The sequence below is a fragment of the Oreochromis niloticus genome, linkage group LG9 (genome assembly GCF_001858045.2).
Source record: "Oreochromis niloticus isolate F11D_XX linkage group LG9, O_niloticus_UMD_NMBU, whole genome shotgun sequence".
NCBI lineage: Eukaryota > Metazoa > Chordata > Actinopteri > Cichliformes > Cichlidae > Oreochromis > Oreochromis niloticus.
In genome coordinates, this window is record NC_031974.2 from 12,232,360 (window position 1) to 12,260,204 (window position 27,845).

At 39.5% G+C, this 27,845-nt stretch overlaps 1 protein-coding gene across 3 annotated transcripts in view; it reads left to right on the top strand.

Moving 5' to 3' along the window:
* Positions 1-27,845, top strand: part of gpr158a (G protein-coupled receptor 158a) — an 87,156-nt gene that overhangs the window by 27,795 nt on the left and 31,516 nt on the right. For 2 of the 3 annotated variants that reach the window (XM_019363018.2, XM_013264241.3), the window contains exons 3-5: positions 12,995-13,097; positions 17,120-17,346; positions 21,309-21,377. In XM_019363018.2, the coding sequence (XP_019218563.1) occupies positions 12,995-13,097; positions 17,120-17,346; positions 21,309-21,377 (399 nt within the window). The remainder of the gene's footprint in view (positions 1-12,994; positions 13,098-17,119; positions 17,347-21,308; positions 21,378-27,845) is intronic. The other variant, XM_019363019.2, reaches the window with a different exon arrangement.

Genomic DNA, 27,845 nt, shown 5'->3' on the forward strand with positions numbered 1-27,845 from the left:
AACTCCAGGCAGGAGTTTGAGACTTGTAGTCAAGACCGCCTAAACCAAGACCAAGACAATACCAAGACCAGAGGGTATCAAGACCAAGACAAGACCAAGACCAAGACAGACCGAGTCAAGACCAAGACAAAGTCGAGACAAGACCAAGACTTTAAACTGCAGCCAGATGCTGCTTCGTTTACGGGTGTCAGGCATATTTATGTGTTTTTGCGATGCACTCGCACAGCCCTCCTCACCGCTGTCTACTGTCTCACTCACTTACTGAGAGGACAGACGCACGCTCCACTTGACTGTCGCGTCTCTCACCCTCTCTGTTTTTCACATAATGATATTATCCTATATCCTCGCATGTGATTGGCCACAATATGGAGGGATTGGAGCATAGCTGAGCCACCGTGTGAGAGCTGAGCAGCAAAAGGAAATAAGTGAGGAGCCGGCTCTCGCTCAATGGGAGTCGACTCTTCTGATTCACTACAAAGCACTCTCTAAACACGGCTCTTAGTGCTGATGCTTTTGCGCATGACACATTATCGAACGTTTCCTTGTGTGTCATGGATACTGTTGACTCCAAATCTCCCGACCACTATGTCGATCTGAGACAGCAAGACTGAGACAGTGAGACCAAGACAAGACCGAGACCAAAGTCCGTCGAGACCAAGACCACGTAAAAGGTCTCGAGACATCCAACTCTAGTGCCACCTAATCCAGACTGTTTTGTTCTGTCAAACTGGAAACAATCCTACCAGCTGTTTTAGGAACACATATATGCTACTTTTCAGGTGGTAGAAACAAGCTACTGATATAACTGTTCAGTAGGACTTTTCAGTTTCTGTGATTGCCCTATTCTCCCTGTGCTTGTATAGGTTTTCTCCAAGTACTCGGTCTCCCTCCCACAAACCAAAGACATGCATGTTTGGGTTTGTTGGGGTAGGCTCTAACCCTTGGGACCCTGAATTGGATAACTGCTTAAAAAAATTGCTAATATCCTGTGATAGGTTGTTCATCCATCTAAGGACTAATATCCTGTTCTTTCTAATGCTTCACCTCAAGAAGTATTTGCGTGGATGTTTTGTCCTTTGGCTTCCAAGAACTCTTTCACTAAACAGTATCATGTGCCTCCAAGATGTTGAAGGCCCTTCCTCGTAACCCCTGTTAGGTTACCACCTTGTTGTGGTCAAGGAGCTTGCATGCCTCAGTGATCCTTAGAGTTAAGCCATGTAGGATCACCCATACTGGCAAAGTTAAAGGGTATAGGACAAGCATAAGACTGTTGGAGGGTGGGCATAAGGTTAGCACCCATATTTTTTACATTAAAATACTTGAAGCAAGGCTGCCATTACTTTACTGTTAAATTTTCAGTGACCATATTGTAATTAGAGATGGCACAATACCACTTTTTTTTGTCCGATACGGATACCGATATCATAAATTTGGATATCTGCCGATACCGATATGAATCCGATATAGTGTGTTTTTTAATCAATAAAACTGTTTTTTTAATATCTTGCTGCATTTTGTATAAGTTCATACTCAAGTTTAAATAAACAACACACTAAAGCTATTCTGTTATACCTGTATGTAAAAAATACACTGCGCCCAAAATATTTCATAGTTCAGCAACACTGATCAATCTAATAAACTTAAACCTACTCCATCCTCCCTATTCTGGTATTTTAAAGAGTACTTAGCAGAAATATTAAGCAACCTAACTAATAGGGTTGCAAACTCCCAGCAAAAAAAATAGGGAACCACCCCCCACCCTCCACCTCATCATGCTTAATCGATGTAATCAACTTTAATTTGATTCATCTAAAAATAACCCATATCCTCAATACTGAGGATTCTGTTTGTTATTCTGATATCCTGTTAACTCAGGATAAATAAAACCGCTGATAAACAAAATGAATCTCCCCACTGGACACAAATAAGATGCTCTGTGGCCCACAGTGTTACCGCTTCAATGGTGTTCGAGATGGCAACATCAAGGTAGAGAGCTGTTGGCCATAATGCACAGGGAGGAGAGATCACAAGACACTTCTGGTGTTAACTGTGGCTCCCTGCCCCCAGCAGTGCAGGCCTCTTTAAATGCTGTCGCACTAATTGGCTATGTGAATAATCCTGGAACTCTGAATTTACATGGAAACACTTTGAAGACTTGAATACAGTTGCCCCCGGGCAAAGTCTTGCATCCGCTCTGCCCAGCCGTAGCAGCACGGCGTCAGCTGAGGCAGAAAGCAAACAGTCGGCCCAGAAAGGATAAGAGATGGGTTGAATGTAAAGGTAAAACATTTGTCTAGGGACCCATGAGACTGGATGTAAAATGAGTGCAGCTGTGTGGCTACAAAGAATAAAATTGGGAAAAGAACAGTGAGGGTGCACGGGCAAAATGATAAGGAAGTAGCAGTGACAATGACTTGGCAGCAGGCTTCTTTTCACCCACGTCTTTTACTCCTGAAAGATCCTGATATATCGATGAAATGTAATTCCTCATCTAGGTCTGCCAAAGGGTGCCTGAGGATTCTCACTGCTTTTCACATTCAGTTGCTGCCATAAACTGCCTGTCAGCCTTGTATTAAGAGAATATCGGAAAAATCACAACACAGAAAAATTACATTTCACTCAATTGTAATAGTTCAAATGAAGGCCTGATGAACAAGAGATGCTCAGCTAACAAGCTAAGGCAGGTACAGAACAGCCTCTGAAATATATCAATGAACAAAAGCAGCAGACATCCCAGGCATTCATGACCTCTGTGCCTGTGCCCACTGACGATGCTTACAGTGCTTTTTTCAGTGGTTATGTGTGTGTTCATGTGCTGGACGGTCTGTTGCAAGTTGCAAGAATCACTTGCATTGTACAGTGTGGATAAATTTGCCTGGCTAGTTTGTTTTGACACATACATAAGCTGCAAATGTGATTATGAAAGCAATATCCATGCTGTGTCTGTTGTGTGCACTAAGAAGCTCTATGTGTTTACTCGTCTCATTCTGATGGCAGTGTTAAGCTCCCCCTAGGCCAGACTGTTTATCTTGCTGGTGTTTAGGCTTTGGTCTTTGGACTGTACCCAAAGCGAGGCCTTGCTGTCAGTGCAGCTCCGCTCCGGTTAAACTCCTGCTAGTTGACCTCGTTTAAAGGCCTGGCTGCCTGTCTAGCTGTCCCTCTGAGCAGGGAGCCACACAGTCATCCAGCAGTCTGCAGTGTCATCGCCACTGTGTAGACTTCGTGTGTGTTGCTTCTGTGTTTGTTGGTGAGTCTGCACAAGCCTTAAATTTCAGAGCCAGACCCAGTGCCAAGATGTATTGCCCCATCTTTGCCCTAAAAGCTAAAAAAAAAGAAAAGAAGAAGAAGAAAAAAAGTACGATACTAGCCCGAAGCAAAAATAAAAATTGACGTCAGACACTCTCTTCTTTTGACCTCTCTGTTATTCTCTCTTACAAAAAACAGACAGCTACAAAAATCTGTGAACTATGTTCTTGCTACTCTAGCTTAAGGATCTGCTCATCATTAAAGCGGACTGTTTATGCTCATTCCTAGCTCTATAAGTAACTTTGCATGAACTTTAGCGCTCAAAATAATCCTTATTTATCTTAAAATGGGCCACACTGCAGCTCTTCACTTCATCTGCTGCTTGAAAATAAGCCATCTCATATAGGTCTAAGGAGCTTGGAAAGAAAATCAACTCATATAGCTTTCTCCTCTCTTGATGCCAAAATGTTTGTGCAGGTTCTCAGTCATCCAGGTCATGGTAATCTAAGGAGCTTGGAAAGAAAGCGACTGGACCTCTTTAAGTTTCACGACGAGGTTTCTCCTCTCATCCAAGAGTTTCAGTTCTAAAGCCAAACTGTGGCGAGTCCCAGGTATTGAAACCCTACTTAGGGCTGTCCCTTAAAAGGGTTGTTGACCCACTATTGATTATGTGCCTCATCACATGAGCCAAAGTGGGAGAAATGGTAATAACCCATGACTTTTTTTTCAAACCTTTAGTACTGAAGAAGCTTCTCAGATGAGAAAAGTCTTCACGAAACTCAAAGAAGTTCAACCTCCTTAGACCCCTTCAAGCCAACTTTCTTCTAATTAGCTGCCCATGCAAACAGAAGGTTTAAAGAGCACGTGGGAAGCGACCCACACAAGGGACTCTGAAAAAAAAAATGCATGCAAGTGACTTCCCATCCAGAGCTCTCACTGAAGGGTGAGAAATGCAACAGGTTGCCTGAGTGTTCAGCAGACCGCGTACAACTTCCTTCAAAATAAAAACAAACATGCATCGTCTAATTTCCCTCGTGTCTGCATACACATCTCGAGCTGTTAATTTACTGTCTGCTCTGCACACACATGCAAACAGGATAAATTGCCCTCCTCCTCGTCCTTCTCCTCCTAACCTGCTTTCTGTGTATTCTATAGTTCAGTGTGTAATGATTGGATGATAAATTTTCCTCTGGGTTTTTGCTGAACTGCAGGATCATTACAAATATCTACAGAGGCTAATTAGTGCTTGATTAGGCGCTATGCTGGACTGGAAGAGCGTGGGCTATTTCAAAATGAGGAAGAGTCCTTGGCAGGCTCTAATTAGCTAACAAAATTAAGGTAGTTCTGGTTTCCCGGTCAGGTAGAAGACTCCTGGCCTCTGCATCAATTAAAGAAGAGAAACTTGATTTTAGATTTTTTTTTTTTTTTTTTACTTTCATGCTTTATGCCGTACAGAGGTGAGGGAGGAAGACTTCGTCTGGACAAAACAGATGTTGAAGGTGTACACAATTTTATACTGTTATAATTACTCTCGTTACTTCATAGTTACAGCTAACCCTATCTCCTTCTCAGACCTATCCTCTTCTTATTTGGTACCTAATAAATAGTAAAAAAAGAAGTTTACAATGGATTTGTCAAGATTTGGATGTGCAGACGATGTAAGTGCTCTAACGTTTGCCACCGTCAATGAAGTCTTCCACGCTGTGTGATAGTGTTAAAAATGCAACTTTACAGAATAAAAATCATTCTGGGAGGTCTTGGAAGATTAGTGAATGATACGTCTCTGGTAAAATTAAAACAATAATTTGGTGGGAAAAGTGTTAACAGCAAGCAAACATCATTATTTGGATATAAGCTGCCGTAAAGATAATGAAAAGTCTCAGCTAACCACAGTTCAAAGAATACAAGGAACAATGAAAACATGAAGACAAAGCAGAGAAAGTAACAAACACCACAGAGAAGACTGGACTGTATATACACAGAGGGCTGATTAGGGAAGTGGTGAACAAGGCACAGCTGAATATAATAAAGACAATCAACTGACAGGAAGTAAAGTCGAAAACAAGATAAAAGAGTGAACTACTTAACATAATAAAGCAGGAAATGAATAACAACCATAACTGGAACAGGGAGATGCTGTAGCATCAATGAGTATTCAAGGGGGGGTACTCAGAGAACTAAACACAGACATGCTAACAAACTCAAAGTAACCCAAAGAAGAGTGAAAGCTTAAATGCAAGAGATGGATCTGCAGATTCTTAAACTGGATGTCCTTCCTGACACGACCCTCCCAGGGTTTGTGTCTCCTCCTGGTCTCAGGACCACCACTCTGTGATCTTAGCATTATTCAGTGAACACTGACTAGTGGTTAAAATGCAAGATTACATGGAGCGCTATAAGAGAGAAACAAAACAGACCAAACACTTGATCATCAACACAAGTCCAAACATCCTAAAGCAACTCAAAGCCCTAAAACAAAATGATTGTGATTAATTTTGGTATTGCAGAAACCCCATGAAATGTAAATAAATCAGAAAAACTGCATTAATAAAGAAAAATCTAGTATAAACAAACGATACTCTATGATTGTTTTTTTGTGCCACTAATTTAAAAAGGTTTTGGACCATAAGGATTTGTTTGTGCCAAACAGAGGCCACTCATTGTTTTTTTTTTCAACTACCAAAGAGACTACTTACAGGGTCACAAGAGTAATAATTTATTATTGCCCATGGGTAGGGAAAATGATGGTTCTAATGCTATAAATCCACTGACAGTAATAGCCACAATAATGATAATAACTTACTTGTAAAAACCATTTTAAAACCTGAAGTGGCCTGATCTGAAATGAATAAAATTGAAGTGGTGTTGTTATCTGGCCCTGCTTTGCCCAAATGAATTAGTCTTGAGTTCAATAATGCTCTCTATTCACTGTTAATGCGCAGGTCAAAGGTGAGATACAATGTCAGGCCTTTCAGGGTCATTAAAAAAAGATCAACATGGATTCAGGTGCAGCTGCGCACCGCTATGAATCTGAAACATGGCGGCAAAAAGATTAGTTTTAGAAATAAACTGTAACTATCTTTGACAAAAGACCCCTACCACAGAGCAGACACTTAGATTCTATTGATTTTAATACACTAAGTTACCACGGAAACATCCACCAGCATGTAAACCTCTGCTTTTCTGGTTCCTCCAGTTTTGGGCTCTCCTCCACATTTTTGGATCCTGGCTGCAGGAATTTGATCCCATGAGTCACAAAAGCTTTACAGAGGCTGGGTGTTGGTTGATAAGGACTTATCAGGACAGAGGTTCTGACACCAAATCTTATTTATTTATTTATTTTTTGTATGAGAGCATTATTGTCGTGCTGAAACAGGAAAGGACAAAAACTGCTGGAGGCGTTCTTTTGTCTAAAACATCATCCCACATAGAGCCACATGAGAAATCAGAAGCTATGCTGTTTATCCAAACTATTGAAAATAATCCTTAATAAGAAACAAACCACAAATTCTCTGTGTCCAAGTCAAGAGTAATATTCCAAGGTATATTATTCAAGTTAAATAAAGCTTGAGCTGAGCTTAAATGGATTTCTGTTTGGTGCTTTTTCAGGTCAAATTTGAATTAAAATTATTACAAAAAAAATCAGACATTAATGATTAAAATGTGGTCTTTTAGAAGCAGCGCAGAGAGAGGGAATCTGAGTGTGGATGCGAAGCATGCCGCGAGTTGTGTGTACGTATCTGTTGCAGGCAGGCAATGTTGGTCTGAGAGCATGATGCACTCTAATACAAAGGCTCACGGTCACACATATGTCACTATGACAATTAGCGTGTCAGAGTGTGTGTGACTGACAGCTGCCACAGCTGGGAGGTAAACAACAATGAGGAACGCTGATGGGTAAACCTGGAGTGTCTGAGGCACACACTATAATACAAGCGCTGCACGTCTCTTATACACGCGACTGTCGTAAAGAATAAATCTGTTTACTTACATCTTATTCCGGGATCATTTCAGAAATATAAATTTGATTATTTACGTGCTGTTCTTTTAGTTTTTATTGTCTGAACGGTGGCTGGAATTTGCAATACTGTCTTGATATTTTGTGCTTCCATGTCTCGAGCTGCACGTTTAGCAGGGAAATATAAATAAAAATGAGAAGAAGCAGCAGAAGAAGAATCAGAACAATTGCAATAGGGTTCCTGCAGCTTCCCTGCCTGGACCATAATTAATAGAAGATGTCATGCATATAGAAGTAGGTCACTGCCTGTGTGTGCTTCCTTTGAAATACCATAACACTGTGTTGTTTTATAAGCAGAGAAGATTTAGCCTACATAACAGAATGCAGAATAGACAATGGCAGTGGTATATTTATTCTTCTTTTATTGATTTATCTGCAAATTCTTTCCTCCAGTAATCAGTTGTTTAGTCAGTTACATCATAAAACTTTCTACATCACGAAATTCGTCAATTACAACAACTAAAAAAAAAACTTAAAACTGGAAAACATTTCAAACACATTTGATGAGATGCACGTATATAATGCTTGGTATTTTAACTAGATGATCTTTGATTTGACTAATTGTTCCAAGGCTTAAATTTCAAATATACTGCAGTGATCTTAGACAATATTCTATCAGTGATAGGCTTAGGTTATTTTTTCTTGCTAAAAGTCATATTCTTGGTAACTTAGAATGGTGCACATCTCCATAAAACATTTGGAAGGATATGTTCATTTTCACTCATTTTCATTTTTACTCATAAGGATGACTTTACTGTATGTGAGCGTCCACCATTGTAACAGTATATATAAGGGAAAGAATGATAGCCCCATGTTAATCTTTTACAATATTCATCATTATTTACAAACTTACAGTGTTTACTGCATCTTGCACAGCTGCTTTGTTGGTACCAGATTCAACCCCTCCAGTCTTGATTCTTCATTGCATAGATTCAACAAGGTGCCGGAAACATTCCTCACAGATTTTGGTCAATATTGAGATCAAAGCTTCACACAGTAGCTGCAGATTTTTGGCTGCATGTGATGATGCAAATCTCCTGTTCCACCACATCCCAAAAGCCTTCAGATCTGGTGACCGTGAAGGCCATTTGAGTACAGTGTGACATGTGTGACATGGTCATCAGCTCTTCAGAGAGCCCACTTTTGGGCTTAGGTTCCTGTCCATAGCTTACAGGAGTCACACCCAGTGTGGTCTTCTGCTGCCTGTGGCCCATCTGCTTCAACATTAAATGGGTTGTACATTCAGAGATGCTCTTCTGCAAATCTCGGTTTGCAACAACTGGTTATTTCAGCTCGATGAAGTCTAGCCATTCTACTCTGACCTTGATTGATAACACAGAGACCTGTGTTGATAGCTCAGAGACCTGCTGCTCACTGGATATTTTCTCTTTAAACCCTGAAGCTGGTCGTGTTGGAAAATCCTGGCAGATAATGAAATGCCGCTTTGAAAGTCATTTAAATTACCTTTCTGCTGCATCCTGATGCTCAGTTTGATGTTCAGTAGGATCCTGACCATGTCTACATGCCTAATTGCACTGAGTTGCTGTCGTGTTATTGGCTGATTAGATATTTGGATTAAAGAGCAGAGGAACAGGCGTACCTATTGGCAATATGGTTCAAAAAATAATGTAAAAGATCAAATTACTGTTTTATGACTAATTTTCTAAGAAAATTATCTTGTTTTTTCGCATTTTTTTTTTCATTTGCATTTTACAGTCCTTTGAAATGCACCAGTCTTCTGGCTGAGATCACATGTGATTGATGGCAGGTAGCTCAGAGGTGGACTGCTTCTGCCTTCAACAAACTCCACATCTGAGCCCCTGCATCAGTCACCGCAGCACGCAGGGATGGGATGTACTGCCAGGGCTATTCCTGGCTCCCCCTGTCACACACACTAAAAATATGCATGCTGGCACACACACACACACACACCTGTCTCTGACAGTTTCTCCTAGTGTCTCCATCAGGTGGGAATATTAACAGTGGCAGGCAGTAGCTGTAGCACGATGAACCTGTCCTGAGGTGGTGACTTTTGGAGAATCAGAGAGGAAATCAGTTTTTGTTGTTCCACAGTCCTCATTTAAAGCAAGAGCAGGTGGATTCAGATAAAAGATGAACAACTCAGCTGCCCATATCTAAATGAGTGACTCCAATATGGCAAATCATCTGCCTTTACAGATTCAATCCTGTGATATTTTTTTTTGGTCTCTAGACAATGCGGAGCTAAAACTATCCAGTGAAATCCAAACAGCTTCCTAAGCACCTTATTTATGCGCCCATTCATTTCACTCATCAATGTCCAATTTGAGTCTCTGGTTTTGAGTGACTTGGCAGTTTGCAGTTACCTCTGGCTGTCATTTAAAGCCAATAATAAGCAAAGAAAAATCTGGTCTATAAGCTGCATAAGCCTCCATTTTTATTAACTACAAAACAAGGTATCAGTAAAATGTATTTTTACAAAAGAAAGTAATCAAATTCTGCATCTGTAAGACTTTTATAATAATGAACTATATTCTTCTCCCTCATTGTTCTCTAGAGTATCTGTGCTCTTGTTTGCATATGTTATTACAAGTTAACAAGTTAGTAAGATAATGGAGTGGCATATTAAGATAATTACTCATACATCATCACCATTCAAGTGTGTTATTGCTCACGTATGCTTTTAGCAGCATAAGCCTTTATTTGGAGTCACTTCTCTGAGTCAGACCTGATGTACTTAACTCCAAAACTCATTCATAAGCTCCTGCAGCACTCTTTACATGAAACAAAAATTAATCACTAACTCTGTTCATACACTCTTCAGAGCTGCACAGATGGACTTTTAGAGCTTTTCACTAAACAGCTGCTTAGTGCAGTAAAGCTGCAAGACCACATTGAGCTAAAGATGCTAAAATGCTGTGCAGGTTGGGTGATAATTCTGTGTGATCTTCACTGTAACTAAATTTTAAAAAATATACCTGCCTTTCACATTAAAATAATTTATTTCTAGTGAGGTTTAAAATATCCTTCAGTCAACAGTATAACAACAAACGCACAGACTGTATATAAAGGATGGCTGAGGAGTCGCACCTCTATTATTGCTGGCCAGCTGGGGGCAACTCCTCTGGCTACATAAAGACTGATGACCACTTTTTCTATAGCCACAATAAACACTTTGCTAATGAACATTTGGTCTATTTTCTTTGTGGTCACTAGTTTTAAATCTTACTAAATATAACATGATGTTTATTGGGTAACTAATGTTGCTCTTCAGAGAAAACCAGATGACAGCAGCAGGGAATGCTTTCGGGCATGGCTGCCTTCTGAATGACAAGTTGCTACAGTATGAGCATGCAGTGTCTTTAGTTTGACAGTCAGCTCTAGCTTCATATGTCTGTTTTCAAAACAGAGTGTTTAATACTTTATTTGAGGCTTCCAGATGGGGCTTCACAAACCAGTGAATCATATCACCGTGGCTACACCCTTCAATACACAGTCTGTGCATAAACAAAAATTAACAGAAGCTACTGTAAAACTTATTTTAAAGAAAAACTCTGGGCTTTTTTATTCCCCATGAACATGACTGGTGGAAGAGAGCTTAAAAAAGCATGATGGAGGAATATATTAAAGCATGTGACACTAATAGCATAAAATATATAACAAAATGTCAGCGGTTCTGTTAGTGTTCAGTTGTCTCTGGTGTTATTTTCTGCTTTCTGCGTTCCCCTTTCTCTGTCATGATGACTTGTGGTTAATTAGTTATCTTTTGGTTACTTCCTGTTTTACTTTGAAGGTCTGGTTTCTCAACTGTCTTGTTTTGCTTTTATTTCCTGCTTTTGTTCTTTTCCCTCCTTTCTGATGGTCTGCTTTTGCTTATGTTTCGTTTTTGTTTCAAACAGTCAAATGTGCTCAGAAAGGTTCCTAACTGTGTGGCAGCCTTAATAAACCTTCAACAAGTCGCTAAGTTAAACAGCTGAACTATGAACATTAGGCTCCTGTGACTAATTTGACTAATCTGACAACAGATTGTTGTCATCTTTGAAGATTCAGGTTGTCATTGTATTTTTAGTCTATGGGATTGCCTTTAATTGATGTCCTTATCCAAGCACGTCTTCCTTTTCCTTTAAAATTCCAGCCGTTGGGATAAATTGACATTTTTCACTGGTGGTTCTTGTTTATATGGCCTGGCTCAAACAACAAAGTGAGATCACACGGGGTGTGAATTTTGTAGTCCGTCTTCTGGATGTTGATGCTGCAACACAGATGAGATTTGTCGCCATGTTGTTAAGGATTCTACAATATAAATATACTATAATATACTAAAATATAATAATATATAACTTCTTTATACATTTTCTTGACATTTTCCAGGTAAATTGATTAGGTAAAGGAAGTGGGAGGACATTTTATTTATTTATTTATTTATTTATTTATTTTAAATAGAAAGCACCAAGTGATTCCTGTTTTGTTTTCTCTTTCTCTTTCTGTTTTTCTAACAGCCGATAAAGACATGCTCTTTAATGATTTTTACCTGTATTTGGGTCGTCTCTCCGCCAATACTTGACAGATACGTGACATAGAGTGTATGTCTTGAAATAAGCATCTACTTCATTATGAGCCGTGTGGGTACAATATAGTGTTTGAGTACAGTGGTGAGGAAAATTACTCTACACAGATTCACAGGTGTCAGATCGAGGGTCTTTCGAGGGTCTCACCACTAAAACGACAAGTCGTCTTCAACAGATTAGTGAAGAGTCACTTCACATACTTTGGCCTCTTCAGTGGAATTTACTTGAGGAAGTTGTCCACTGAATAGTATCCTGGTAATTACCTTGGGCTTTTGAGTCCTGGCTGGCCTCTCAAGGCTTCGACTGAGGAGCGCACACTCTCGGACTGAAAAATGCATTCAGCCCTCACCAAGGACCTTGAGAGACAGTCAGAAATAGCAGCCTCTCAAGACATGCCGAGTCCAGTCCGCTGTGAAGAGCATCACAGTGACTGGTGCTTCATTTAGACGCTGCCACCGGCCTTTCCTCTAGATCTCTCAGTCAGGTCACAAACACTTCATAGCGTGTCAAGTGTCAGCCAAAGTACCGTTGCTATTCTGGGCCCCTTGTCGTTTCTTTGGATTCATAAGTCATTATCGTCTTGGCTTAGAAAAACATGTTCACGTTGTGTGGAAAAAAATAAATAAAAAAAAGAGTAAAGGAGTTTTTGAGGGAGAGCAAGAATGAGGGGAAAATGTGTTTGTACAGGGGAGATGATGAAATCTCATTCCCACAAGAAATAGAATTAATGGCGATTCTCTAATCAGGCAAATAAGTCTGTTCTTAATTTAGCTATTAATTATGTCTTGTAATTTGGCAAACAGCACACAAAGTCTGCCAAGGGTGCCCCCTGACGCCCCTCGTGTTTTTCTCTGCTCTTCTCAGTCTACTTCCTATCACACGTTCAATCAAATGGAAGAGGCTTTACTAATTTAATATGGAGAGACGAGGAGGCACAGTTAGACAGAAAGAGGAATCTCACAACTTAAATAATTAGACCCGTGTCCCTCCCGCAAGGCATTTGATCTCAGTCTGTTTGCTGAATTTGGTTTGCAGGCTTTACTTTTTGCTTTGGTATTGACATATTTTAATAGTTTTCACGTCTGTGTGTGCATTACAAGATGACACGATTAAACGCTGTTGATTGTAAAACTTATTCTAGCTTAAACTGCACTCATTTTTGTCTCTGGTCTTCTCTTCTCAGTGTTTGCCAATCCACGGTCATGGATTTGTCTTGGACAAGTACAAGTGCCACTGCAGGAAAGGTTTCTATCATCCCAACAGAGTAGCTGTCAATGGCTTTACAAGTAAGTAAGATGACTGTATGCAGACTTTATTCATGTGGCTGCGTTTAAGTTTTGCTAAACATGCTAACAATGAACAACCCTATGACTTAAAGCAGGGAAATCACAGGTGGAAGCGCGTACATTATAGCCAGTATGTGCCCAATTATACCCTGGCTTTAATTCACCTTTGTTAAATATATTCATTACTTCTGTGCATATCAAAATGTTTTATGGCATTTAATATTTTCTGGAAATTGTCTGGAAATTTTCTTACTGACTAAATGCCACAGCAGTCCATGAAATGTGGCTGAAAGATCTGACAAATGTGAGTAAAGTGAAGGATTGGTAAGTTGTGTTTATCATACTTTTTGATTTGCAACGTCCACAGTTAAAACCTTTATTGTCCTGGACTGAGGTGAAGAGAGTGCAGAATCTAGAGTTTGGTGGAATAACAATGAAAAAGAAGTGCCTTAATTGGCAAAAATCAGAAAAAAAAAACAAAGTCCACTGCAGTCACTGGACTAAACAGGGCGTATCCAGACACTAAGAACAAGTAAAGCATGGGGGAAAAACTGACATCTTGATGAAGGTAAAGGGAGGATTATATGTAGACACACAGGACTGATTGCACAATGAGAGGCAGGTGAGAACAGAGCGCAGGTGGAAACAGCTAAGGTGGGGTAATTCCAGCGGGTAATCAGCGGAACAGGAAGTAAAAAGCAAAGGAGACACAAAGGTAAAAAATTATTATTATTTAGGATCACATTTTGCAAGCAGTTTGGCAGCAAATGTTTGAAAATGTCCGAGGAGTTTCCACATAATCATCCTTTTTTTCTCTCACTAAAATAGAGCAGATGAATTAACAATAAGTTCATTTTATTAATTCTGACTCTGCTAAAAGCTGCACTTTATGACGAGGACAGTCAGCTATTTGCGATAACCGTATCTGCCCTGTCTGAAAATTGAAGTAGCCCCAGTACCTGGGGAGGCTAATCTGGTTCGAGAAGGGAAATATCTTTTTAATGGTAGCGACTTTCTCCAGTTTATTCTGTCTGCTGTGAGTTAATTAAAAAAGGCTTTTGCAGACACAGAACCCCAGTGGTTTTCACCTGCCCTCCATCACTTTCTGTGCCATACTTTCATTTCAATCCACTTTCCCTCCTGCCTCATCCCACTCAAACCTCATACAGCGTGTTCTCATGCGTCTGTTTCAATTTTACCCCCATTCTCATCCATTTCCCTCCCCCTTACCTTCCTTCACTCAGTTTTTGCACCGTCTTATTGCATCCATTTTTTACTCTAAAACGTCACACTTCGTGCACAGAGCTAAATATATGTGCTGTCTGTTTTAGCCAATTTGTGTTGTTTGCTGTGCTGCGAAGGCACACAAACTTGCATGTGCAAGTGTTGAAATCTGCATGAAAGCTCAGTGTGTGTGCATCTTTGAGAACCCAGCAATAGAGAGGAAAAGCAAGCCTGTTAGCGAGGCGTTGTGCTGCAGTTTGGCCCACCATGGGGCCAATAACAAGCCTGTTAATCCACAAGGGGACATCACTGACACTCCTGCAGAGGAAGCCTGTGCAACTCTCTTTCCTTTGTCTCACAGTGATCTTACATTGTGGATCTTGCATATAAATATGGGAGAGAGGTTACTGTAACTGCGTTTCCTTTGACTGTCACTCAAACGTAGCAGCAACAAACCACTGAGAATGAGCTAAAGGAAATGACTCAGTGCTACCGAGATAAGTACTCCTTTTGAAGGGATCAATGATGTGCCGAGTCATAGCTTTGAAAAATAGGCCAGTTTCTTTTTAAAGGCAAAATCCCTGCAAATCTCTGAGACAATGCCTGCTTCCAATAAAGCCTCTATAAAAGCTCTATAAGTCCAAAATGTGTTATCTATCCAACCACATGGGCATCTCTCAGGGGATTTCTATGCAAGCCAATAACAAGTCCACTTCCTCCTTGTTGTCCCCCTGGGTTTGTTTAGGTTTTTTCTTTTTTTTCTTTTTTACCTTACTTTACCCTGAGAGAGAGTTTTTTTCCTAAGTTTACATAAGTTTTTGTTGCTTCCCAATGTGACCAATTTATTTGAGCAAATAAAAAAAACCCTACTTTTGAAGTGGTGATAGTTAGTTTATACTACGCTTCATTCAAAAACATTTCACAGCTTCTCTGTTCCTGGTAGGATGAACCAAAAAGTAAAAAAAAAAAAAGTCTGTGTGTTTTTTATTAGGGAGCTGAAGTCATCAGCCTTGTATGATATGCCCGTGACTGAACAGGGTTGAGCAGTGTTGACTTTCCATGTTCACACATAGAGATCCATCTCCCTTTTGTTGACACAATGTCAATGACTTCTTGTAAGGTCATAGACGAAGAAGAATATATATACAGTCAGGATTCACTCTGCCACTGACGCACTTCATCTGGACAGATCTGGGGGAAAATTTAATAACAAGGAAAATTTAAATGACAGTTGCTGTACCATCTGTTCCTATCTTCTTTATAATCCTAAAATATGATGTCAAATGTCAAATTATTGAGTAAAAAAACAAAAAACACATATACAAATCAAACAGATTTACAGGTCAAGAGTAAAACACTGTAAAGTGGTTGTTTAAAGTTGTGTAAAACCTAATTCAATGAAAGTAGGTGTTACAGTCATTTGTCTTTATATTTACCTATAACAAAGCTATAAAACCATTCAACCAATATTTTTACTACACTATTGATCATTGTTAGTTATAGTTTCAAAATGCATTAATTTTAGCAAACTGATTTTCTAGTTCTGTTTCTAGCTAACTAACTCTGTCAGATTATGTGTTACCATATTAATAAATTTAATGGGTATTCTATTTGTTATGTGTTTTCTGTTAAATAATTTCTATTAAAGGCATTTGTTTATGCACAGCTCTCTTAAGGTCCCACCACAGAGTTGGTGGGCCACGGCATTACCTTGATTTCTTTTCCAGCTTTTCTGTTGTAGATTTGCTCATCATCGTCATGTTGCATAAACAAATTTGGGCAAAGCTTTGTAGTTCTTGGGTTTTTGGAGTTTCTCTGAGCATTGCACGGTCTGATCTTGGGGTGAATTTGCTTGAATGTCCACTCCTGAGAAATGGCAACTGTCTTGAATGTTTTTCACTTGTGAATAATCTTTCTTAGTGTACAATGATGGCCTTCTTTACTTTTATAGAGCTGCTCAGACTTGTTTACGATGATCTGCATCTGATTTGCAGAAATGATATTTACCCTCTTGAATCCTATGGATGGAGGAAGGGTGTACATAGTTTTTTCACACATTTCTGCATTTTGACTTAGTTTTTTTGTTAAATATGCTGTAACATTGTGTAATATGTCGTCCTGTTGTTTATCTGAGGTTATATTTAACCAGTTTTTGAACCTGGTAAGGACCAGATGATCTCTTTTTATGTCCTGATATGTAAAATCTTAAAACTTGAGTGTGTACTTTCTTTTTCGCATGACATACCATCTAGCTCATTTATTTTAAGTTAACAACTTATCAGTCCCACCATTACTTATAGCATTTTTCAGCTGTTGATCTTTTTTTTTTTTGCTTTATAAACTAAGAGTACAACGTTTACTTCATTATATTTCATAATTCATTTCTATTGTTAGCCAGCTGAATAAGCTAAAATTATTTGTCATTTTATCCATTAAATATTTATCCGTAACTTTTAGCTGTTGGAATTTCATTTAATATTTCAGAAATGTATTTATTCAGTACATTATACGCTTGAATTCAGCAATTTTTTACTATTTTAAATTTTATTAAATGCACTAATTTATGTGCTATTTTTGCCTAAATGAACTTCACTTGCAGAAAATTGTTGGCGGGGTTATTGTGTCAGTATTTGGGGCAGTTTATTTATTTTTTATTATTATTAAAAATGTAGCTATAATTGTCCTGGAACACACAAAAAATATGAAATCAGCCTGTGAGAGTTAGTTTTTATTTAGTGTTTATTTCTTTGAGTATTTAAGATTTTGGGACTTCTTCTTTTCAATGTTTTCTTTGACAGGAATGGGGAGGAAGGGAAAAGCTGCAGACAGCAGTCCCAACACAGAGGAGGGATCTTCCAGTGACTGCCTGCCTTGCCAGCAGGGCTGTGCCTACTGTAAAGATGACACCCCCTGTGTGGTACATGAGGATGGCGCTCTCCGCATGGCTGTGGTCTCTTTCCAGTGCCTCTGCATGCTGATCGTCTTCATTAGCATGGTCCTTATATACCACTTTCGTAGGAATAAGGTAAGTTTTATAATAAAATAATGATTTTCCAGATATGTCATCTTGAATTGGTATTAAAGAGCATGTTCTTCTTTTATATAATTATATAAATGTGTTTTAAACCAAGAATGTAGTCATTAATGCCATGAAGAGTTAAAGTTTTGTGACTCAGCAGTGGATAAGAGACATCTACACTAATTTAATTCACAATTGCAACATCACATCAACATGTTTGATGTTTTATAGGCCATATGGTCATCAAAGCCCGCTGGAATTAATAAGCAGTAGTTCCAAATGTGGGTGGTCACAATAAAGCTTTGAAATGATTTCAAATGAATCAAACACTTCAGATCAAGTCAAAATCACCACCTTGGATCGCGACCAAAGTTTGCAAACACAAAAGCACATTTACTTTGATTCATACATCAGACCACTCACCATTTAATCTTTTACTTATGATGCCTGGTTTATATGTATATTTGAATGGTGACACCTGGTTGAAATCTCCTGCTTAATTTAGTAACTTCACTAAGTTTTACATTATTTACATGACCTTGAGACCATGGACCTTTAAAAAGAAGAGTATGAATATAAAATGTGATGCAAAGTAAAGATTGAGATTTAGCTCATGCAAGAGTGCTGCCTGTGGTACGGTGGGGTCCTATAATCAGTCACAGAGAGTGAATGATCAGCAAACGTGGAGAATACTGTATTTTACTCGTTTCTTACTCGAGCATGGCATGAGTTTGCGAATTAGTCACGTTGCAGTCAGGTTTATTTTTGTTTTTGTGTTTGTGGGGTTTTTCTTTGCCTGAATGAGCTTTTTCATTTGACAAGCCCCATACCTACTTTCAGCTGGTCCCTTTAGGGGTCGCCACAGTGGATCATCCTCCTCCTAGTTCCATCTCACCGTATCTACTCTATCGCCTTTCTACATCTCAGGTTCCATTTAAAAAGTGAAAAAAAAGAAAACAGGCTGGATGTGCTGGTAGTGGAGGAATTTAGAGACTTAGTCAGGTTTGGGATTTTAAATGGACTTAAAGGCTTAAAAAACTATTCTGTTAAGTTTAGAAAAAGATTGTGGTTTGGGTTAAAATAGAATGGTTGTCCTATTTTTGCCAGGGTGAGGATACCTGTACAAATTTTGTGATTGATCAAAAGATCTCATTCATTTTTTCATTTTATTGTGATGTAACCTTAACCTCTGACTCTAACCCTCTGTAAGTCTAGTACATACTATTTACATGAATTACAAATTAAATTCATTCTAATTCGTAGCATCTCTTTGATTTGGCTTTTCAACTCAATTGAACTCAATTTTATTTATACAGCGCCAAATCACAACATCAGTCGCCTCAAGGCGCTTCATGTTGTAAGGTAGACCCTACAATAATACATACAGAGAAAGCTCGACAATCATATGACTCCCTATGGGCAAGCACTTTGGCGACAGTGGGAAGGAAAAACTCCCTTGTAACAGGAACAAACCTTTGGCAGAACCAGGCTCGGGGGGGGGCGGGGCCATCTGCTGCGACCAGTTGGGGTGAGAGAAGGAAGACAGGATAGAATACATGCTGTGGAAGAGAGCCAGAGATTGATCCTGCAGGAATCAGTCCTGGAGTTTTCAAATACTAGAATTAGACTAGCATCAGAATGCTGTGGAGGGCATTGAGTTACATTTGTTAGTTATCAGCAAGACTATATTTTAGTCATTTACTAAACAGCACTTTGATGACACAGATTCCTCATCAGTCTAGCAACTCAATTTGTTGATGGTGTCTGAGCATCACTGCTCTAATATGCCGGAAAATAAAACATGCATTACAAACAGAATGTTTCTATATTAGTACTAATATTCAAAAGCTTTGCTACTCAAAACACAGAACTACCTCAACACACACTCGGGATGCTACACTGGCTGGAATCTGCAAACTATAGCAGACAAACAGGAGATTCACTTTCATTTCACTACAAGAGCCAACTCAAGTGTGAGACCCTACAATGTTAGAGAGAAAAACCTCAACAGTCAGACAAACCAATCCAGTAACCCTTCTGCGACAGTGGGAAGAAAAAGCTCCCTTTTAACAGGCAGAAACTTCCAGCAGAGCAGTTTGGGTCAGATGACCCACAACTGCTCACCGTTAGAGGAAAGAGAAGAGAGCAGAAGGAGACGGAGTGTGTACTGCGTACTTTTTCAGGACAAGAAAAAGTGAGATACCATATGGGGAAAATTGCGACTGCTCCCACTGTTTAGTGTTTACCTGAATACACCGTACAATGTCTTGTGTTTTGGAACAAAAACATAAATATATATTCATGTCAAGACACAAAACTTGATTTTGTATGGTTAATATTTCAAACATCTTTTTTTTTAGTTTAACGTCTACCTAATTAAATCTCTGAACTGTTCAGCCTCCCATTGCTCCCGTTGTTTCTGTCAGTTAAGTGTCTTAATTACTAGCTTTGAATTGAGCATCAAACATCTGAGGATTAGCCTGAAGATGCTCCACATTCCTGACAAAGGAACTTCTAGCTGCTCTATCTTCCACACCCGAGGACTCTGCCATTACAACGGCTAGAGTTCATCAAAGGATCATTCCCATTATAAAAGCAGATGGATGTTTCAGATACTCCAGGGCTTTGTCATAATTTAAAGACTACTTATATAATTCCAATTGATGTCATTAAACTAAGTTTATGATTTTGTTTCAAAGTTCTTCGCAGACTTTTCAATTACATTCATGCAATTTAATTAAAATAAGTTGATCTGGTGCACAAAGAGAGCCCTTTTGCTTTCTTTTGCATGTATTTTTAAATGGGTGGCACAGCTGTCCTCTGCTCTCTGAAAGCCCCCCTCAAGCGCCTTGTCAATTAGAGGACGATATGTTGCTAAATATCTTACACAAGAGGTGCACACAAAGCGCCTGCAAATGGTGGATGCTTCTATAAAAAGTGCTTAAGGGAGGAGATTTTGCTTTGCTCTTCTCCTCTTTCAAGTAACAAGGAACAAACCTCCATCCTCTTTAAATCAGCCTTGAATATTATGACATGCTGTGCGATACATTTTTAATGTGGATAGAAACCACAGTACTCTGTACACAAAAGAAAAAACATTTTTATTTTGGCATTTTGGATTTTTTTTTCTGTCTTACAGAATCGCCTAAATGATGCCCTGTTTCTGATATATCTTTTAAAAAGTGAGCAGTTATGTACATGTTATTTGGTTTATTTCTATTTACAATACACACACATCAAAATTAAAGCTGTCCATTAATGTTTTTATATTAAAAACTGAAAAACTTTCTTCTTCAATCTGTTTGTAATGTAATTGAAGTTAGTCATAGTGACAAACCACCCAGCACTACAATTGCTCTTTATGAAGCATTTGAGTCTCTTTGACATCACTGTTTTGGTATTATGGCCACTTTGACCATTATGGCTGCTTTGAAATTTGGTTTTGTGGTGGATTTTTCTTCAGTGAAAAAGGCCCCAATAAAGCCTCAGTAATAGTTAGTTAAGCCTTTGGTCCTTCCTGGAGGATCAGCCAACGACAATTTTCCACTTGCACAGTCTCTCCTGAGCTGTCTTATCCTTTAATGGTGTTGCTCTGTCCACTGCTACAAGTTGATTTTGCTATTGCTATATTTTCTGGCCACCAGACTGAGAGTATTTAGCACAGATACTGGTTCAGAAGAATCTAGACTTGGCTGCTGTTGTGGTTCTCTGCATCTCTGCTCTATACAGATTTCAAGTTAAATAATCAGAGCTTGATGTGTTGACTGATCTCCCTGGGGCTACAACAACAGCATCAGTCCCACCACCCTGTACTAGTAAAAGATGAACAACTTGAGCTTGTGAATACAATGTCCTTGATACCAGTTGGTTAAACATATTATTAATATTTTTGTGCTCAGATTTTTTTATATATTAAATGGTCCATAAATCAGAAGTTTAATAATTGTCATGTGTTTGTGTTTCCGCAGAGTATCAGAGCATCAGGTCTTGTCCTGCTGGAGGCCATCCTGTGTGGGGCTCTGCTTCTCTACTTTCCAGTAAGCCTGACACTCTTGTGAGCTTGTGCATGTGTCGCCGTGCAGCCTTGGATCTCTTCGTGCAATCATTTTTTGAAGTGTTAGCTGATAATCTACATGCCATGCTCCTTTGAGCTGAAAACAAAAATGTTCTCCTTGACTGAAGGCTGGCATTCAGCTCGACCTTCACTTCACACCGTCGCTCATTCATCTAAAGCAAAATCACATATCTGAGAACAAAGTTTCATATCTGCAGCAGCGGCACAAAGTGGGATTGTTTACCTTGTCAGACAGTGCAAACCCCAGTTCATAAATCACACTGTTCAGGTGTTTTTTCGGTGACAGCTGAATGGAGCTGTGATAGGCAGGGATTTCGCAGCCGAAGTGTGCATGTGATAAAACGGGACTGGCAGAGACTAACATCCCAGGGCTTGTTGGTGACCCCCTGCTAACTGTACACAGAGCTGGCCAATGAACCCAGCAGCCTGTCAACACTACCATCTGTGTGACCAGCCACTCATGCTGCTTCATAGCATTGTGTTCATTTAAAACCAGCACACAGAATTTATTTTTACTGTAACCTTTTAAAGACTTTATTATTTATATTTATTCTTAATGCAAACTACCATCATTTAATCCACTTTCTTTTTACAGTTTTGAACTAAACTGATCATTAATAGTGTCTTGAATTCAAGATTTATTTTTATTTTTAAATTCATTATTTAGTACTTGAGCTTCTGCTACGTCAGCCACACCCAACCCCTGCTGCACTCTCCCTTTAACCGATTCATTGATCTATTAATCCATCAATCTACAGATGAATTCTTTCTTTTTTCTTTGCTTCACACATACATTTAATCGCTTTGCTTTAAACCGTCTTGATACATTCTCAATCATCCAGGAAAGCAAAGCTCCAAAAGTTGAATCTGTTCATCTGGACGTAGCGTTTTGTGGGAGAAACGTTTCGTCACTCATCCAAGTGACGTCTTCAGACTGAAGACGTCACTCTGCATGTTCTGACACTCTAACCAGAACATGCAGTTGGCTGAAAACTGTGTTTTGCGTATGCTGGTAGTTTACTGAGGCTTCAGATGTTCACTTCAGATATGTCTAAACTGAAATAACAATATTGGTCCCCTCAATCCAATATGATTACCAATGCTGGTGTCAATACTGATCTGCCCGTACCTACAGTACTGTGCAAAAGTCTCCTCTTCTTTATATTTTGTTTCCAAGGAGTCACTTTTTTTTTTTTTTTTTTTTTCATTTTTAAAGTAATCTAGAGCAGTGATTTTCAGGCTTTCCAAAGGATTTTTAAAGGGCTTTTTTTGGACATTGTCTGATTTTTTTGATTTTCAGAGTTTGTACCTGGTATGTTTTTGTTTTTTTCAAAAATTTGAGTATTTCCAAGTAATTAGAAGCTCAGTGGAGAGACAACTGATACTGTTACAAAGTATATTTTGTATGATTTATTTAAAAAATATGTGTCTGCCTCCTTTTGCACCCACAAACACAGACACAAACACTCTGTTGAAAGTGTGGCTTTTATTGGTTTTTGATTGGAGGGGTTTTTAGTTTTAGGACTCAGAGTCAGATTGAGATGGTCTCTAACCCCTGTTGCATATTTTAAGCACGTTGGTTTTAGAGTCTAAGTTTTTGGCTCACTGGAATTCTCTTGACCTGATTGTTTGAAATGTTGTCCATTTTTAATATGAACAACTTAGACTGTAAAAGGGTATCAATGAGACAGCAACTAAGGGATATAAATAAACATAATGGTCCTATTTTAAGATTGAAAGCTTCTTCATTGTGTTAATGGGCTTTGGAAATGGATTTCTTATAATTCAGGAAGAAATTGAAGTAGAAAATAAGAAACATATTGGATTGTCACTTTTGGTATAAGTTTTGACTGGTGCTAAATAGGAATAAATGTAATTCCACCCATGTAAAATATCCACTGAAGCTGTAAGCTGTGCGACAGACTAAGGCTCCTTCTTTATTTTACTTACCAAAAAAATAATGTCTAACAGTGTTATGCAATCTATACCAATGTAAATCAATTCAGGTTTATCAGTGACACTGTTCTGCCAGCTTCTGCAGTACCTCATTATTTTTTGCAGATGAACACCCACATGCCATTGATTTACATGAAACCACGATTATGTCTTTCTCCCAGGTGCACGGGGCATTGGCTAATTGTAATTTAGTCGCAATCACGTGGAGATATATGCTTAGCGAAGCAATGCAAAGTAAATGTAATTAAAGCCAACTGATGTAGAGCCGAATAATCAATGCAATTTGCTGTGACAAGATCCTGGAAAGTAATAATGTTTGAAATCTGCAGAGTGAAAGCAAGCCCGGGAGTCAGGTTATTGGTTAGTGAATGAATGAATAGCAGATGATATTCTTGCATCCAGCTGGAGTAGTGATGGCAGCGGAAGCTAAAAATAGATGGCTTGTAAAGAGGCTGTACAAAGGAATTTGACTTTGTAGCTCACTCTGTAAATCCTACCTCATTTAGAGATTACAATGCTTTGAAATGTTCTTGTGGAATAAATGCAGGAGGATTCAGTTTGATCGTCCGCCGTCAGCCTGAACACAACAGACCTTGTTTTGATAATATATGATATATTGGCCCGATTGTGTGTGTGTGTGCAAGGGGAAAGACATCTTTCTGCATGGCACTCTGCAGCATGCTAGATTGATCTCCACCCTGATGCATTTCCATGTCTCCCCTGTGAATCCCACATGAGCCATGGCTGCGAGGGCGAGGCACATCACTCCCAATCTAAATATAGATTCAGAAATATTCCACCGTTGCTGCTGCTGCTTCTATTTTAAATATTTCCACTGTTATTAAGCAGCAGGAGAGCTACATCTCTTTCTGCTCCTGTGGCATTCAGCTTTGTGGTGTAATGCAATTTTTTCCCCCTTTTTTCTTTCCTGGGTGTGTCACATCCAATAACTTCAGTTTTCCCCCCACTCCCTCCTGCTTTGAGATGAAAGGGGAGGGAGGGAGGGACAGACAGTGCAGAGGGAGAGAGGCAAAACTATGGCAGTGCCAAAACTGACTATTTCTGTCTGGCTGTGGAGATGGAGAGATGGAAACGCATTTGTGAATCACAATGTGATCCTTGGATGAGCTCGCCAGCCCTCTGTTTGCGTCTTTGTGGCTTCTTATTGACGCTGTTGGTGAGGCTGAGATTGGAGCAAAGTGACTGTTTGGATCGGCGCGTTTTCTTTTCAGGTGGAGCCAGGAACACATTCAGATAGGAAACTTGACTTGTAAGGGAGACAGACATGGAAATACAGAAAGCTGCTTTATTAACATGACTTTACTTATTTTAGTTTTCTACAGCTTCCAGAAGAGAGAGACTCTTCCACATTTGCCTCACTTGTGCTCCATTTACTCATGTTTTCTGTGTCACTTTAATCCTTGTTGATGTTCCTTCACTTGTTGTTATTTTCTATCTACCTTCTAGCTTCTGTTGCTCTTAGCATGAATGCAAGAAAACAGAATAAGACTAGAAACTCCAAACACGTTTTCATGCACCTCAGTACTTGTGATGTCAAATATTCACTACTTACCTACTCTTTTCCTGGCTTATGTTTTTAGTAATATTTAATTACCTAATAACTTATAGGACGTCAAATTAACAGTTTAGGAGATTTTAGACATTATTTTTGGCCCGTTATTTTCCTATGACTGAAAACATGGGAAATTCACTTTTAGGACTGGGGATGTTGAAAAAGTGGGCAATCACTACTGAGCTCTATAGATGTGAAAAATTAAGGCCAAGGGACACTAAAGCTCATCACTGATCCAAAGAAACAAACATATCTTCATGATCAAATTCAGGTTATTTACTTTGGTTGAATTAAATCTACTTCCTTTAATTCTTCCACATCTCTGTAGTCAGATATGGAAAAAAGACACATGCATATGCACACACATTAGAAATCATCTTTGCCAAAAATAAGGTTTCCCCCGCAGAAATCACATCCTAGATTCCTTTAACCACCTGATTCAAGGAAACCCAAGTCTCCTATTGGAGGAAAAAAATAACAAAGCACTGCAGATAACCAGTAACATCCATGTAAATGCATCATATGAGGCTTCCCAGCCCTTCTTGTGTGCACTCCACTGCAGGCTGCCCCAGAGACAGCCCTCGTTGTTGCTCTCTTCCTCCCACGCCCCCTGCGCTGCTGCTCATGCATTCATAAATGTTAACACATATGTAAAAGTGGTAATAAAGCTGTAATATCCAATTTACTATTTTTAATTTTGGTCTCACCTTAGTGCTAAGAATTCATTGCTGTATTGTTTGTATAGTTCACTTCCCAGAGATCACGTCTTAATTAGATTTTTCTCCTTTTTTCCCCTCTGATTAACCAGGCAGCTGATGGGTTTCTGTTGTTTTCTGTTCTGTGTTTACCACTTTAATTTCACTGCCCACCAAAATCTTCTTCTTCTTCATATTAATTTATATTGCCAAAAGTCATCGCTTGTCTGCCTTCATGGATAACTTGACATCCAATTCTTAATCTATAGGAGTTAACATGATGTCGGCCCATCTTTGCAGCTATAACAGCTTCACCTTTTCCAGGAAGGCTTTCCACAAGGTTTACGAGTGGGTTTATGGCAATTTCGGACTTCTCCTAAAAGTATATTTGTGAGGTCAGAGACTGATGTTGGACGAGAAGGTCTACCTCGCAGTCTCCAATCTAATTCATCCCAAAGGTGTTCTATTAGGTTGAGATCAGGACAATAAGGTGCAGGCCAGACGAGTTCTTCCACACCAAAGTTGGTCATATAGGTCTTTATGGACCTGGCTTTTTGCACTGACACACTCATGTTGGAACAGGAAGGGGCAAAGTAGAGAATCTATAGAGTGCCCATGTTTTCCACCACTGGTCTTTTGGGTATTACTCCCTTTTCCCCATCCTTGTCTTTCCACCTGTCCAATCTCGGCATTGTCTTTGTGCCAAGGAGGGCCAAGGTGCCGCCTCATTCCAACTTAGGGGTTTTGCCATGCATGGCAGGACGAAGCCATGCCTTCACAGCACATCAGGGGGCTAATGAGAAACAGTATGGCCAGAGGATAATGGATCCTGACCTGACAGGCCATGAAACACAGTCTGCCACCCGTTAGTCTGCCTTTCTCTGCTCTGCCTGCCATCCAAGCTGCTCTGACACTTTCAATCTGACTTGAGTGGATCTGGAGAGTTGTTTTGTGCATGTGCAGCCTTCCCTTCATACTCTACTTCCTTTCCTCCTTCTGAAAAATCCAGAGGAGTCTCCCAGAGCATACAGAGACTAAGCTGAGGATGCGCTGCTGTAGCTCAAGTGCTCCTACTTGCTTGAGCAGAGAGACAAGAACTATGAGAGAGTGGGGAAAAAAAGAGAGTTAGCAGTATGACATGCAGGCAGGCTATTTCCTCTGATATGTCTCATTGTGTCCTAGCAAGATGGGAATATCTCTCTCTGAGGTTGTAACTGGTGATGAGAAGGGAAGGGAATGTGGGAGGTGGGTGCGAGTCAGCTCCAGTCTTGACTGAGCAGAGGCTGAGCTGGATGTAATTTACACTCAGCCCACCTCAGGGAGCGGCGGGAGGAGAAGAAACCATTACCTCCCTCCAGAAAGCTGCCCTTCCCATGTGGCAGTGTCAGCTTTCATATAAAAATGGATCCATTGCTATTACAACACCCCACATCTCTTCTGCTTCCACCTCCCACCGCAGCTCCCTCCCACTCTCTCATACCGAAGGTGTTTCGTAGATTAGAAATAGAAGGGTCGGAGAATGAGCAGGAGATGATGACCGGACAAAGTGGGGCATGGGCGGACCGGATGGCTGTCACCATTTCATGTCAAAACATTAAAAGTAGCGTGAGAGCTTTGTTGTGACAGAATGATTCCCGAGGCTGCACAATCCCATTCTCTACTCACATGGAGACAGACACACTAAATGGCTGAAAGTCATTTTTCTCCCTTTTAGCTGGTAGCAGTTTCCAAAGAAACTGTGATAACAAAAGGCTGAAATTCGGCACTGTCTGTTCTTTTGACTGGAACTGGCTAATGTTTTTAGCGCTTGGTGTTAGTCGTTTTTGAACCTAAATTGTGATGTGTTTATACTCCATAATTGACAGATGACTAATATATGATGTTGTATTTCTGCACTTTCATTTCAGTAAGTGCTCCATTAGGATGATGTTGCTCTTATACCCATCATCGCTGGCAACCCTGAAAATAATTCAAACTGTAATTTTGTATTATGCAAAGTTTGTTGCAGGCTATTTTTTTTAAATCTGTAAATAAGTAGTAAGACCTTTACAGTATGAAGCTATCTAACAATGATTCAGCAAACACTGCTGTGACTACAGTAAAACTGCTCAAAAACTAGCATTAATCTTCATGTGAGATTAACATCAGCTGATGGGTTGGCTCTTATCTCTTGATACCTTTACACACAGTCATGTATAGCGTTTTA